The following is a 16389-nucleotide window of genomic DNA, read 5'->3' as shown; positions in this document are numbered from 1 at the left end:
ACAGTTTAATGACTGTGTCCCAAAGGCTCATGTTCTTTTCCGAGTCTTAGAGGTTTACACAGGGCAGAACTTAGGAGAAAAGGAAAATTCCTGCTCCTGCATCACACTGTATTTGAAGAAACGTACTTTTAGAATTTAGAAGAACATTTGGTATCAATTGACATTCAGGTGTAGAATAAAGCTTTTTAAAATGTATAAGATAGTACATAAGAAATACCAAGTTTTATGTTTGTTTTTGTAGCAAGATATTCTACATCACATATACACAAAACTATACTCCCTCAGTTTTCTATTGCCTTCCTTTCTTTCTCCTTTGAATTATAAATGGCGAGCATCTTCTGACTTCCATTTCTACTTCTGCATATTCTCTAATAACTTACTTTGGCTCCTGTGCCAACCAATGCCCTTCATATCTGGGCTTACTGTTGGTGCTTTCTGATTTTAAACGAAAAATAGCTAGAAATTTCAGCAATATAAGTTTTCCATTATGGCAAAATATTAGGCATTCACCTTTATCTATGCCCGTTCATGCTGGAAAGGCTAAGGATCTTGGCAAAGTTGTTAGAAAACAATAATATCAAAGATTATTTCCAATGTTAAAATGTATCTTCAATAATATATAGCTTTGAAGAAAATATTGTAATCTCTGGAATTCTTGTTAATGTAGAAAAAGCATTTCTGTCCTGCTTATTTATTGACACCCCTTTCTGTTATTGTTCGGAGCACAGGGGGCTGCTGAGATGGAGAGTCTCAAGACTGACATGGAAATGCTGTATCCTGAGATAACTGTAGAAGTGGGCAGAGTGACTTTTGGAGAAGAGAACAGGAGGAAGATGACCGACAGTTATTTGAAAAGAACTGAGAATTCTAAAATCATCCGAGCTACATGTGCACTGTTAAATTCTGGAGGGGGTGTAATCAAAGCGGAGATCGGTGATAAAACCTACAGTTACCGATGCCATGGGCTGGGACAGGATCTGGAAACTTCTTTTCAAAAGCTCCTTCCTTCGGGTTCACAGAAATACCTTGACTACATGCAGCAGGGACACAACCTCCTGATTTTTGTGAAGTCATGGAGCCCAGATGTTTTCAGCCTCCCCCTAAGGATTTGCAGCTTGCGCTCCAATTTATATCAGAGGGCTGTGACTTCCACTATCAACTTGAGTGCTAGCAGTGCCCTGGAGCTTCTCAGAGAGAAGCAGTCTAGATCCCAAAGAGGAAGATCGAGGGTGAAGGAGCTGCATGCTCAGAAAGTTCTTGACAGAAACATTCAGGAAGAGGAAGACATGAGGATGTCTGCCTTAGAATTTTTTAAAAAGGACACGTTCATGTATAAGGAGAAACTCAACTTCACTGAGTCAACACATGTCGAGTTTAAAAGGTTCACCACCAAAAAGATTGTCCCTCGGATTAAAGAAATGCTGCCTCATTATGTGTCTGCATTTGCCAACACTCTCGGAGGATACCTAATTATTGGGGTGGATGATAAGAGCAAAGAAGTGTTCGGATGTAAGATAGAAAAAGTGAACCCCGACTTATTAAAAAAAGAAATAGAAAACTGCATAGAAAAATTGCCTACATTCCACTTCTGCTGTGAGAAGCCAAAGGTGAATTTCACTACCAAAATCTTGAATGTGTATCAAAAAGGTGTTCTGTATAGTTATGTCTGTGTGGTTCGAGTGGAGCCCTTCTGCTGTGTAGTATTCACAGAGGCCCCGGATTCCTGGATCATGAGGGACAATGCTGTCACAAGGCTGATGGCTGAGCCCTGGGTGGCCATGATGCTGGATATTCAGTCAGGTAAAGCAGAAGAGAAGGCATGATCCAGTCAGCAGGGAGGAACCCCCTTCTCTGCCTTCTGCGGGTCAGATAGTTTAAAGAATAGACAGCAGCTTTTGCTTACAAATATTCTCCCATTACAGGGTTCTTTTCCAAATATTTTTAGTTCCAACACTCAGAATAGGAACTCTTTGAAGTCAAGAAATGCTTGGATTTTAGTCTATTTGGGGAAAGTTAAGGTATGCCATCAGCCATTAATTAGTGAAAGTTCCCTTTTATGCACTGGAAAGGCCTGCTGAAAAAATTTTGATATTTCTAGTCAAAATGTTCATCAGCAGTCTCACTCTAAAGATATTTCAGAGAAACATTGTTTAAAGTGACTCTCTACTGATTCTTTCAAGGGAAACTAGTCGATAAATTTGAATTGTTTCGGTAACATTAGGACCTAATACCTTCAACTGCCGGGCTTGGGGCACCACCAAGTGGGGAAAAACTAAGGTAAAAGGAGAGGCTGGAGCAGGGGATGGCGCTGGGAGAGGAGGAGTCCTAGTGTTTTCACTTCCTTTACTGTTTTGCTCAGAATCAGCTCTGATGATTTCTTTTTTTTTTATTATTTTATTTATTTATTTTTTCCCCCAAAGCCCCAGTAGATAGTTGTATGTCATAGCTGCACATCCTTCTAGTTGCTGTATGTGGGACACGGCCTCAGCATGGCCGGAGAAGCGGTGCGTCGGTGTGTGCCCGGGATCCAACCCCGGGCCGCCAGCAGCGGAGCGCACGCACTTAACTGCTAAGCCACAGGGCCAGCCCAGCCCTGATGTTTTCTAATCAATCCATAAAGGACTTATAGGCTGAATGAAGCTAATCATTTTGCCTTCATGGTCAGTAGGTTCCAAATTTGATAAAAGAAGCTTGAGTGAAGACTTGAGTGATTTTATTGGATCATTCTTTCTCTTGTCCTAAATTTATTTACTTTTCTCATACCCGCCCCCCAAATTAGAGATCCTACCGCTTTCTTTCCCATCTGAACCTTGGATGGGGACTTAACAAGTATAACAATATTAAAAAACACTGTGCTTAACTTTTTCTGATCCCCACTAGGAGCCCTTCCCTCCTAGCGATGACCTGGAATCAGAATATTAGAGTTGGAAGGAACCTTAGGGATCACCACCTCACCCTTGCGTGAGAGAGAGGTGACATGACTTGCCCCAGATGAGTCACACAGTGACTTAGAAGATGCCTGACCCTGCAGGAGGCCCCTGACTTCCTTTCCTAACATGTGTGAACTGCTTGAGGCACAGAAAGTGTGAGCAGCTCAGGCAGGATGCACATCACATGTCTCCTGGAGGAAGAGCAATAAAAGAGTTCTTTTACTGTTTCTTTTTCCTTTTTGTCTGAAACAACTTTCCATGTATTTGTTTAGCAACCTCCAGTTTGGCTGCAGACAACCTGCTTTCACCAGCTTCATCTGTACTTAGAAGCCCATCATATCCCATAAAAGTCTTGGAATTTAAGGGGGCTCTACAACAACGTTTGTTTCCAGGTATTCCTTCTTGATTTCAGCTGAGGGGTCTATTTGTTTTCTAAAATTAAGTTGAGAGGAATTGGTAGCAGTTAGTCTAAGACTTTCTCCTTAGAGAAGGTCAAATGTAGGACTTAGCAGACATAATGGGCCCATATGGCTAGACTCTTGTTTCCCAGTCATCAAATCCACAGTATACTTCTGTGTGCTTTTGGGCTTCCAGTCACATATGGCTTTTGTTCTCAAAATTTTAGAGAATTTAGGAATTCTCCTAAATTCCTTAGGTATACCACAAGAGACTGCCCCCTGGCTTTCCAATGTAGAAGTAGGTAAGCCATGGGGTTCTAAAGGAGAATTTCTCAACCTTGGCACTATTGACATTTGGGTCAGATAATTCTTTGTTGACGGGGGCTGCCCTGTGAAGTGTAGGATGTTTAGCAACATTCCTGGCCTCTACCCTGTAGATTCCAGTAACACCCCTCCAGCTGTGACAATCAAATTTCCAGACATTGCCCAATGTCTCCTTGGGGCAAAACTGCCACAGTTTAAGAATCATTGTTCTAAAGGAAAGTTCTAAGTTCCCCAAAAGCATCAGGTTCCCCAAAAGAAACTTAACAGGAAGGAGTACCTTCTTTGCAGTAGTGGACCATTTGGGGTTAAGGAGAGGGGGCTAGGAGGCTGTTCTGTGACGACCCCTCCCTGATTGCCTTCCCCTGTACAAGAGCTGCCAGGAATGGGAACTTCATAGTCCTGGCCTATGAAGAGGGGGTGCTTTCTTTGCAGACAGGGAAACCCATCGTTCCATGGCTAGACTCATTTCTTCTTATGATGTGGCAGGAATACTTACAATATGCTTTTGTACATGTTAGTAACTTACTTCTATCCCTTGAATTTTCAGTGACACAAGAAGAGATACAGTTTAAACCAGAATCCCTCTGTAAGAAGCTATTCTCAGATCATAAAGGACTAGAGGAATTAATGAAGATGCAGATATATCCTTGTTCTCAGGGGATTGTGATATTTTCTAGAAGCTGGGCTAGTGATGTTGGCTTAAGGAAAGAGCAGAATGTCCTGTGCGATGCTCTCCTAATAGCAGTTAACAGCCCCCTGGTACTCTACACAATCTTCATAGACCCCACCTGGATGGGAGGGCTTGCATATGCCCGAAGCACTGCTCATCAGTTAAAGCAGAAACTGGGAACTGTTGGTGGTTACACAGGGAAAGTGTGTGTCCTTCCGCGGCTGATACACCTGCCCAGCAGGCAGTGTAGACCCGGTGAAATCCCTGTGCACTACCCCCAATCCTACAGGCTTGCCAATGAGGATGAAATGGAAGACTTGTTGCAGGCCCTTATCGTGGTCTTACTGGGCTCTAGGTCTCTTCTGAGTGACCAACTGGGCTTTGAATTTTTCAACTTGCTCATAGCGGAGCAGTGTGAGTTGCTTTCAGAGAGCCTTCAGGAGACGCGAGAATTGTTCATTCACTGCCTTCCAGGAACCAGGAAGACAGCCCTAGCCATAAAGATCATGGAGAAAATTAAGGACTTGTTCCACTGCAAACCAAAAGAGATCCTCTATGTTTGTGAAAGCGACTCGTTAAAGGATTACGTGGTGTAAGAGTTGCACTAACTAAACACAATAACTGTATTTAGTCGGTCTTTTCAACAGTATCACAAAAGTAATTTGTTTTTAGTTTAAGATTTTGCAATGCCTGGGCCGGCTGGTGGCGCAAGTGGTTAAGTGCGTGTGCTCCCCTGCAGCAGCCCGGGGTTCGCCAGTTCGGATCCCGGGTGTGCACCAACACACCGCTTGGCAAGCCATGCTGTGGCGGCGTCCCATGTAAAGTGGAGGAAGATGGGCACAGATGTTAGCCCAGGGCCAGTCTTCCTCAGCAAAAAAAGAGGAGGATTGGCAGATGTTAGCACAGGGCTGATCTTCCTCACAAAAAAAAAAAAAAAAGATTTTGCAATGCCTGAGCTGCATAAGTGCAAGAGACGAGACTATATACACATTTCCAAGTGATCAGGTAGTTGAGCTACAAGTGGGTACTTTGCAATGTTCAGGCTTAAACATCTCATTATAAATTAGACAAGTATGCATAACTTTAAATTTATATAACTAGAAACATTTATTTTTACAATCTGTGGCCTTAAATTTAAGAAAAGTAGAAATGAACCTATCTTGCTTAATATATACTATTTGCTTCATACTTAATGCTTTGAAGTCATAAGGTATTTCAGTTAATTAGACATTATACCTAATAGGAACTTGAATTTAAATATTATTTGATTTTGTTTATAAAATATTTTCATTTGTTTGATGTGTTCTGAATCAATACTTTTAAAAAACATGCAAATTTGCTTCTGATTTAAATCTTTAGCTTTCAATTTAGTAAAAGAAATTGGTTGTTATACAATCCAGCAAATGGGGGCAAACTCATTTTAATTTTTGGTTTGGTTTGCTTATTTATTCAACAAGACTTTTTAGGCATCATTTATATCCTAGGTACTCTGTACATTTAGTGTTAGTGGGGAAAAATATATTGAGGACCTTACCATAAAGCCCAATAAGGGACACAAAGAAAAAAAATAAGGAATGTGAGTATTGTGTAATTAGTATGATAATAAAGATATGCTTATCTTAACTTAGGCTGGAGGTTGGTCAACAAATACTCCCCAGTGAAGAAGATCCTTGGGCACACTCTTAAGAAGTCAGTAGGAGAAGTGAATAAAATGAAAGCATTTTAGGCAAAGGGCACATTAAGTGCAAAGGCACAGAGACACTAGAGAACCAGAAAGGTAGGTCTGACGGGAGCAGTGAGGGAGTGTGGGTATGTGGCAGGTGATGAAGTTGGAAAGGAGGCAGAGCCAGATTATGAAGGATCTTGTAAACTGTGCTAAGGGCTGTGTTCTTTGTTATGCTTTATAGGTTAAGTTTAAAAATATCCCAAGTCAAAAGGCAAATTCAATTGAACAAATATCTATTGAACCTCTAATGTGAGGGGAATACAGAGATGGCTCGGAACCAGTGCTTTTCTTCAAGAAGTCTACATCGTCCTAACTGGAAGAGAAGAACGTGAATAGTTATGCAAGGCTCAAGGAGTAAAGCTGCAGGGACTGCATGTGTAAAATCAGGAAATCTCTACGGATGAGTAATATTACTTGGATCCAAATTAGAGGAGGCAAGAAACCACCAAGTTTGTTAAAAAAAAACAACAAAAAATATATATGCTAAAACATACTATATAGGAAAATTGAGCTAAGTAAGCAGGGCAGAAGCTCCAGAGAGTCATAGCCCTGTAGATTTGTTACCCTACTTGACGTACAGAATTCAGCAACTTCTTGATGTTTTTCTTACCAAAACCTAAAGAGCCTTCTGATTTTGTACTACCAGTAAATGGGGAAATAAGATTTGCTTTGGAGGAATTTGTATCAGCCCATACCTCTTTTGCATATCAAAATTATGATATGGGGCCGTCCCCATGTCTTAGCGGTTAAGTACACGCGCTCCGCTATTGGCAGCCTGGGGTTCAGATCCCGGGTGCGCACCGACGCACCGCTTCTCCGGCCATGCTGAGGCCGTGTCCCAAATACAGCAACTAGAAGGATGTGCAGCTATGACATACAACTATCAACTGGGGCTTTGGGGGAGAACAGGAGGAGAATTGGCAATAGATATTAGCTCAGAGCCAGTCTTCCTCAGCAAAAAGAGGAGGATTAGCATGGATGTTAGCTCAGGGCTGATCTTCCTAACAACAACAACAAAAAATTATGATATGCCTCTAAGTGACGGTTCTCCAGCTCTAAAAAGGATGGAAAATACAGAAATGGTAGTAACAAGTGTAAATTACTTTTGAGATTTCCTTTAGATGTAAGGAGCTTGCCAAGCAGCAGAAATGGACTACTAATAGAAGTAATAAAATCTCCTGCCTGGGTTCATTTTAAAAGCTTCATACGCAATTTAACTAGATAACCCCAAAGAGTAGAGTTTGCAGTTGTGTATTGTGTCTGTTAAGTAACTTGTAAGTAGAGCAGTTTTGTAGTATCCAGGACGCTATTGAATCACTGAATCAGCCTGCAGATGAGAACTAGCCTCTGATTCCAATCCAGAGAGCCATGAATGCATGGTGTTCCCTCTGTTTTTATGCCTGAAACCCTATTCTCTCTTTTACCCTTACAGCCAACAAACCACCTGCCAAGCTGTGACCCAGAAAACCTTCATGCAAGGGGAGTTCCTAAAGATTAAACACATAGTGATGGATGAGACTGAGAATTTCTGCAGTAAATACGGAGACTGGTACATGAAGGCTAGGAGCATCACCCATCCAAAGGTGAAGGGGGCTGGAAGTGAGAATCTTCACCATGGGATTCTCTGGCTTTTTCTGGACCCTTTCCAAGTCCATCATGCAGATATCAATGGCCTTCCCCCTCCATCTGCTCAGTTTCCTCGAAAAACAGTCTCCAGCGGGATCCACTGTGCTCTGGAAATAGCAATGGTCATGAAAGAAGAAATGAAGAGGATCCAAGAAAATCCTCCTTCCAACATGTCTCCAGAGACACTGGCATTGTTCAGGGAAGCTGCCTTCAAGGAAGCAATGTGTGCTCAGGCTTTGCCTGGGGTGTGTGAGACAAAGACTAACCTGACAACAGAACAGATGGTGAAATACGTGGCAGAAAGATGTCATAGCCTCTTCCAGTGTGGCTACCTGCCCAAAGATATAGCAATTCTGTGCAGGAGAGGGGAGGACAGAGGACGCTATGAGCTTGCACTGCTAAAAGCCATGGAATTAATTGAGACCGGTGGAGCAACAGAAGTTGTGTTCAGCCAGGCCGCTGATGTTTTGGGCAGCCACATCGTTTTAGACAGTATTCAGCAGTTTTCAGGGCTGAAGAGGAGTATTGTGTTTGGTCTTAGTCCAGAGTGTGCCCTGTTAGAGGAATTTCATAAGCTCTGCTTTGCCTCAAGAGCTATTAAACACCTCTACCTGCTTTATGAAAAGAGAGCCGACTTCTGAAAATTATTTCAAACAGTATGGGAAGGAAGAAAGAGCCGAGTCCCCTCTCCCTGGCAGGTGGCAGCTACTCCTTTTCACATATTACGAGCAAGGAAATGAAGGCACAGTCAGCGTGGTGTGGCGCCACAGAAACGCCTCTGGGTCTAACCCTTCTAGTCCATTTGCAGTGTCACTGCCCTTTCCCACTCCCCGTCACCTCCTCCCTGTACAACTACAACAGACTTATCATTGGTCCCCTCCCTCCAGTTTTCCTAGTCCGATCCAACTTTCATCCTGTCAACAGGGGAGGTTCTCCTCAAACAGAGAACTGATTTTGTGACATCCCCTGCTCATGTGTCTTCAGTGAGTCCCTGCTGTCTTCAAACCAAACCAATTTTCAAGGCTTTCCATGATACACCCTGACTTACCCTCCTAATGCATCCTTTATTGTACCTCCATCTCCCAGTGTTTCTAATGCACCCCAGCCTGGCTTGCCTATACTAGGGGTGGGGATAGGATGCCCTCCAGGCTACTTACTTTGACTGGGTGTCTCAAGGGTAGCACCTTGGTTGGCACCTCATACTGGCTATTGGTCTCAAGCTTTATAGGCTCAGCACTTGAATTCTTCTTTGCATCAAGACTGGATCAGTGTCTTAGGGATGGTTTTATGCTAATCAAGCTCACAAAAGACCAATGCATAAATGAAAATGCCACTCTGTCAATATGCAGTGAGGGTTGTAGTAATAAGTGGGCCAGATGCTTTTGCTAATCAGTACATTCAATAGTAACATAGGAAGCCAAATTACACAAGCATAGCTTTGCAGCATTCGAGCTGGTAATCTGATTTAAATGTACGAAGACATCAGGCTATGTTAGACTATTGCAGTCATCTCTAAAGTAGGGATATTTCCACCTACAAAATAAAGCAAATTTAGAATGCTAAGAGTGACTAGTTGTTCCATATTATTTTTCTCAGATGAAAATTTTTTTCTCTCCTAGTTTCTGAAGTTACCAGGTTGGCCACCAACCTTCCCCTCACTCCTCCCAACATGTACATACTTTGCTTACATTCACTCTCTACATGTTAATACATTCATTTAGGCTAGAAACTGCTTACACTCTGTTGCTGGCCTGGGAAGTCGTCTGTCTGTAAGGTGCCTTTTCACATCCCTAGTCTCTTCCATTATGATTTGGTGTTAATTTGAGAATCCAGCTCTGAGAGTTTATGCGGAGCCTGGATGGCAACTCTACCACCTGCGCCACCCGGACACATTCCCGGCTCCTGGCTGCACCTGTGCCATTTTCTCAGGCTTCAAACCGTTTTCTGCCCCCTCTACCTGTTGAAATTCTTACTCGTGAATCAAGTCCTTGTTCAAATGCCCACCTCCTCAATTAAACTTTCACCATCTCCCTAAGTTAAACTTGGTCTCTCCTTTTGCAGCCATTCTATGGCTTAACATTGTTTTTTTGATGACAGCACCAAACTCCTTCTAAACTGTGCCAGAGAAGTAGTTGTTGGCATAGCAGAATCTCTGTAATACCTTCCTATCGTGTCTTCTTTCCAATGTATGCGACATAGAAATAAAATCCAAGTTCCCTTCTCTAGTCAGCTCCCCAGATAGCTAAGCCAATCCTGAGCTCTTCAATGCAAGCTTACTTTTATGTCTGCAAAGATTTTTAAATTGCTTTGGAAATATTCTCATTTCCAGACTGTTTTGAACTTCTAGAAAGGTTTAGAACAACTTTATCGATGTTAGGGAGGCATGAAGCCAGGAGAAAGTGTGGAAATATTCTTTCAGCTGTAATTTCAGATAAAGCCCATTAGCTTTGCAAGAGGTGGGAGAGCGGGCAGGGCTTGGAAAAGAGCTCTTAGCTGCCTTCTGAACTGCTCAGGCCAGTCTGAACCCGGCGGCCAGCTGTCTTGGCCATGGATTGAACAGAGGAGCCTTTCCCCTGCCTCCTGCTACCCCAGTTACTTGACGTTTCCTCCTTTTTACCTTTCTTTGGGGGCTTTAGGTACTAAGGTACTTCTAGGTGGCAGAAAATAGAGTTCAGCAGTTAATTAATTTTTGATGAAGCGAAAAATACCAGTGTGTCAACATCTGGATAATGGGAGATATGTGAATTCTCTAAAAATAATTTAATGAGTCAAAAGTGGAGGAAGATTAGGGAAATGAAGAGCACAGGGAACTGCTGTGTTTTAGTCACAATCCTCAGTACCATTTGATTTTTTAAACTATAGGAATATTTCATATAATTTTTGATAAAGTAATTGATTTTAAAAAGAATGAATTGTTTTAAATATTGAATCTGAGAGTCTTTGTCAGTTCTTAGTCTACTCAAACAGCTCAGGCAGGCTTACTGTGGAAGGCCTAACCCAGTGGTTCTCAACCCTGGCTGCTCATCATAATCATCTGGGGAGCTTTAAAATGTGCCAGTGATCACCAGACACCAGACCAATTAAGTCAGCATCTCTGGACACAGGCTTGGGCATTGGTTTTAATAAATGTTGTCCAGATGATTCTAATATGCCACCAGGGTTGAGAACCATTGAACCCTTCTCCGAGTCTGTTCTTTCTGTCCTCAAATAGATGCGTACTCATTTCTCTTGCCATTATACTGTGAGATCCTTGAGAGTACGGATGGTCACTTACACAACTTTCTTCCCCCAAAAGCAACTAGTGCCGTGCCTCAAACATGGCAGGTGCTCAGTAATTAGTTGTTGGAAGGACTTGCCGCTTTGAGAAAATCAGAATCTACTAGGGACAATGCTTCTAGTCAATAAAAGGAACATCTAATTTTGGAGACTTCAAAGAGGTCAGTATGGAGAATAATCAACACTGCAATAACGAAGAATAAGAGAATAAAGGAATTTAATCTGTTTTCAGGCAACGGCTAAGTTACAGTTCCGTGTTGAAGCAAGTTCATTAGATTTGAGTCTGAGATTAGGAACCAGTGGGAATTAAGAATAATTGACTAACTTGGTTGTACTTCAAATTCTAAGTATTTTCTACAGAGCTTTAATATGATGGATAAAACAATTAGTTTGATGAAATAACTTTCCTGTTGTGAGAAGCTTCTAAAACTTACTTTTAAAAAGAAGGTGATATAATTCTGTTGTGTAAGTTTCAGAAATGGAGAAAGGCAAAATAAAAAGCTTTTATCATCTTATCCAAGCATTTTTTTCATTTTTGCTTATTTCCATCTTTTTTTTTTTGTGAGGAGGACCAGCCCTGAGCTAACATCTGATGCCAATCCTCCCCTTTTTTCCTTGAGGAAGATGGGCCCTGAGCTAACAACCGTGGCCATCTTCCTCTACTTTATATGGGACGCCGCCACAGCATGGCTTAACAAGCGATGCGTCGGTGCGCGCCCCGGGGTTCTGAACCTGCGAACCCCGGGCTGCCGCAGCGGAGCGCGCACACTTAACCTCTTGCGCCACCAGGCGGGCCCCTCCATCTTTGTTGATACACAAAAATATTTTTACATAGTTATGACCAAGTTGTGCAATCAACTTTATATCCTGTGTGTGTTCTGTCCATTTAACCTTTTTGTGAGGCATTGTTGTAGACTGTATTATTGTTCCCAATACTTTATAATCCCTATACCTATACCCTTTGTAGTTCTCAACATTAGAACTGGAGTATATTTTCCTACCTGCTTCAAGTTGGCTTGGCCAGGCGACTTTGTTTGGCTAATGAAATGTTAGTTGTTGTGATGTGCACAGAGGCTTTACACACTTCAGCATCAGGTGTGCTCTCTTGGGCTTCTGCTACTGCCATGCGAAGACTATGCCTTGGGCATCCCACTGGCCACTGAGGAATGAGAGCTGTGAAGCAGACTAAAGCACAACTCATGGCCTGAAGCCAAGTTCAACGGATCTCAACTAGATTAGACAAAACCCAGGTGGCCGGAAAATGCATAAGTGAGAAATAAATGCTTATCATTGTATGACTGAGATTTCAAGGTTGGTTTGCAGCAGTAGCTGACTAATGCAGGCATTTCCCCATGTAGCAGCATAGTCTTCAAAATTATTATTTTTAATAGTTGCACAATATCCCAGCTAGATTATACAAAATTTCAATAATCAGCCCCCTATTAATTTGGGTCCCTAGAAATTTTATGCTATTAAAATTAAGCCAGGTACATACTCAGGCACACAACTTTTTCTTTCTTTGGTATATTTATAAATCCCCAGAGATGAGATTACTGGATCAAAAGAGCGGCCTAGATAAAAGATTCACTTTATTCACATCAGTTCTGATGAGAAACACGTAGAAAAACCCCAATCACTGTACTTGACAACATACAGATTTGTTGCCTTAAATAAGAGAACAAAAGGCTGATATCAGGTTCTGATGACAAAAGAGGCGTGGGTATCTCAGAAACAGGTGGCTCAGAACATGCTGTCTCTGCATGAAGAGTAAACCCAAGGCTCATCACCCTAACCCAGACCCTCAGAGGAAGAACTTAGCTTGGAGAATTACAGATGGAAACACGAATTTTGTAACCTTAACATTAACTTGAAACTGATGTAGGGTACTATCCCAGAGGAAAGATAAGACAGGATGCCTCTGGTCATCAACAGGACTTTTTAAAATAGAAACTCTGGCACGGAGAAACCCACGTAAGAGAAGAGGAGCAAGTACAGAGGTGAACTAGATTTCCTATGAAGCTGAGCTGCCCCCGTTTCCCCAAGGTTTTGGGGAGGCTGAACATACAATTATTTTCAAGAAGCTTCAATTTAAAATAAGTACAAAATTTATAATAACCGTATGTTACTATTTATTGAGATGTTACTACAACCAGCTACTATTTGCTAATGCTTTGTGTACATTCTCACAACACTACGAGGTATATACACATTATCTCCATTTTATAGATGCTAAAACTGAGGCACAGAGAATTTAACTTTCTCAAAAGCACGTGTCTAGTAAGTGTCCAAGCTGGGTAAATACAACATTTCAATAGAGTCCTTGATATGGTAACCTTAGCTCTGAGAATGTATAAATACTCTGAAAATAGCCTCCAGAGGCAAGAATACTCCTGTTTGCTATCAGGATCCTCTGTCAAGCTCTCATCTCTAGAAAGCATTGGCCTCCATTGTAAAAGAAAACAGCTGACTAGTCTATAATGTGTCCTATACTTAACATCTCTCAGTTCTCCCAGAGCCTCCTGATCATTCTTGAAAAATCTGAACTTCTTCTTTTGCAAAGCTCAGGATCAGACTCAGGTCATATTCCTGAGCGGTCCAAGGTGACTCCTAACGTGAGCTGCCAGATCCCCTCAGAGGGAATCCTGGCATCTTGGCTCCTCCCACTGCAACCTTGGTGGCGTTTCCTGGTGACTTAGAATGTAAAGTCCCTACCTTCCTCCTTCCTTTAAAATCCCATATATACATGATCTCAGAGTAGATCTTACTGGTTATCAAACGAAACGGGCATTTAGAAAGTTCCAGGGACAGTGTTTTCCCTCCGAATCTACCTCACCCATAAGGGGAAGAAGGAGCCTTAAGCTGCCTCATTCAATATCTTCAGACACGACAGAGGCGACACGATTTTGAAATAAATGGGATCAGTTTTCAATTTGTTCCTTCCTCCCTTCTCAGCCTAAAATGGAAGTGAAGAATGAGGAATGAGGACACAGCCACTACGTACTTTCTCTTCTATTGTTTGCTGCTTCAGAATGATCTCCGGCCACTTGCATTTCAAGTTCACCTTCACCGCTGCTTCAATCAGGGAGGGCTGTCTTCTTCGCCCAATTACAGAGTCACGATAGAGCCGGGGGCAGTGCATTGCCCTCTCCCCCATCTTGGCTTCCAAGACAGCCAGATATGACAAATAAACCCCAACAGTCAATGGCTAATATCCAAATAAGTCTAAAGCTCCCTTCTGGTATCCTCTGATATACAGCAAGTGCTTACTATGTCAGACACTCTGCAAATGCTTTATATACATTGTATCTTTTATGCTCCCAGCAACCTTTGAATTATGTATAGCAGCCCCATGTAAGGTAGGATAAGGTGGTGTTAACAGCATGAGTCCAGAAGCTGTGGTATATATACACAATGGAATACTACTCAGCCATAAGAAACGACGAAATCCAGCCATTTGTGACAACGTGGATGGACATTGAGGGTATAATGCAAAGTGAAATAAGTCAGAGGGAGAAGGCCAAATACCGTATGATTTCCTTCATTAAGTAGTAGATAATAACAACAATAAACAAACACATAGGGACAGAGATTGGATTGGTGGTTACCAGAGGGGAAGGGGGGAGGGAGGAGGGTGAAAGGGATAATTCGGTACATGTGTGTGGTGATGGGTTGTAATTAGTATTTTGGTGGTGAACATGATGTAATCTATGCAGAAATAGAAGTACAATGATGTACACCTGAAATTTTTGCAATGTTATAAACCAATGTTACTGCAATAAACAAAAAATTAAAAAAAACAAAAACAAAAAAAAAAAACAGCATGAGTCCTAGGGTCAGGCTGACCCTGGCTTTGAATCCCAACTCTATTCTTTTTTTTTTTGTGTGTGTGAGGAAGAGCAGCCTGAGCTAACATCTGATGCCAATTCTCCCTCCCTCCTTTTTTTTTCTGGCTGAGGAAGATTGGCCCTGGGCTAACATCCATGCCCATCTTCCTCTACTTTATATGGGACACCGCCAGAGCATGGCTTGACCAGCGGTGTGTCGGTGTGCCCCCAGGACCGAACCTACAAACCCCAGGCCGCTGAAGCGGAGCGCACCCACTTAACCGCTGCGCCACGGGGCTGGCCCCCCAACTTTATTCTTAATTGGCTGGATGACTTCAGGAAATTACTTTCCCCCTTTAAGGCTCAGCTTTCTCATCTGTAAAATATTGATAAAATTCATACCTATGCCTTAAGAAAAAGATGAAGATTCAAATAAATAATACATTTAAATAAAGCCTGGCATGTGGACAGCTCTCAGTAAATTTTGGCCCTGATTAGCTTTAATTTACAGTTGAAGCTGTGGCTTAAAGGTAAATCTCTTGCCTATGATCACAGAACTAGTAAATTCTGAACCCTATGTCTGCCTGACTCCAAAGTTCATTTTAGCCTCTAACTCTTCCGCCTTCCTGTTCATCAAAGTTAAAGGCATGAGTCTCCATGTTGACAGTAATTGATTTGATTTGATATTGAGACTAGGATTGGGTATACTGAGAATATTTATGATATTAAGCAACATGGTTATTCTTAGCTTCCAAAATTTTTCTACAAAATCAATATGATAACTAAAAGGACTTACATAACAGAAATGTTTAGACGACAGTATTTTCTACACTAAGAAACTTAAAAAATACGCCTTCCATTACTAGGTCTATATAATGACAATACAGAAAGATTAGAAACTAGAGAACAACAAAAGAAAACTCATCCCCATTCTTACCACCGTATTGCATGGTTGTTTTCATTTTTGCTTATTTATTTCCAGTGTCAGTCCATCGGCAGATGTATTTCAGCAGAGTTGTAATCCTAGTGGACATTCCATTTTGTATCCTGTTTGCGTTGATTGTTCTGGAGGCCCCTTCCCACCCTGCAGTCTCCCACAGGCTACGTGAGACATTTTCCACACTGCAGCCTAGGGACGGACGACTCTCGGCGGAGCAGAGCTTCTCCTGTTCCAGTTGTTTTCTTGGCCCAGCTCACCTGAACTTACACCTGCAGAGAGGAAGAGGGTGATGCAAGCAAAAGATGCAAAGGCCCTTCACCAATCTTCATAAAATATGGGGGTAGGGGGAGAGTGCCGACAGTTAAGAGAAGTCAGCAGCAAAGTAACACAGTTGGGACGGAAGCCTTCTTCTCTCATTTCCCCACGGGTCACTGTGAGAAGCTGGCGTTGGTGGTCGTGCCCTCCCTGAAGAGTGGCAATTGCCAGACACACAACTCAGGAGGTCTGTAAAACAAACCTCTGCTTGTCCAAAGGTACCTAAACCATTTCCCATATTTGCCTGATAAGAATCCCCTGGTGTGACCGTTAAACTTCCAGATCCCTGGCACCCCCCCCCCCCCCGCCCCCAGCTCTAGCGCAAGTGCCTGAGACTCTGTAATTTGGAGATCATTTGGG

The 16389-nt window shown here is 42.2% G+C and overlaps 1 protein-coding gene across 1 annotated transcript; it reads left to right on the top strand.

Annotated features, from left to right (window-relative positions):
* Positions 1 to 701: 701 nt before the first annotated feature.
* On the top strand, positions 702 to 8387 carry SLFN14 (schlafen family member 14). The gene is made up of 4 exons (XM_058559328.1): positions 702 to 1800; positions 3203 to 3322; positions 4200 to 4914; positions 7481 to 8387. The coding sequence occupies exons 1-4, from the start codon at positions 741 to 743 to the stop codon at positions 8313 to 8315; spliced, it is 2730 nt and encodes a 909-aa protein (XP_058415311.1). The 5' UTR covers positions 702 to 740; the 3' UTR covers positions 8316 to 8387.
* Positions 8388 to 16389: the final 8002 nt, after the last annotated feature.

This window comes from Diceros bicornis, chromosome 18 (genome assembly GCF_020826845.1).
Source record: "Diceros bicornis minor isolate mBicDic1 chromosome 18, mDicBic1.mat.cur, whole genome shotgun sequence".
Classification (NCBI taxonomy): Eukaryota; Metazoa; Chordata; class Mammalia; order Perissodactyla; family Rhinocerotidae; genus Diceros; species Diceros bicornis.
Note: the sequence above shows the minus strand (reverse complement) of the source record. Positions and strands in the feature narration are given on the sequence as shown.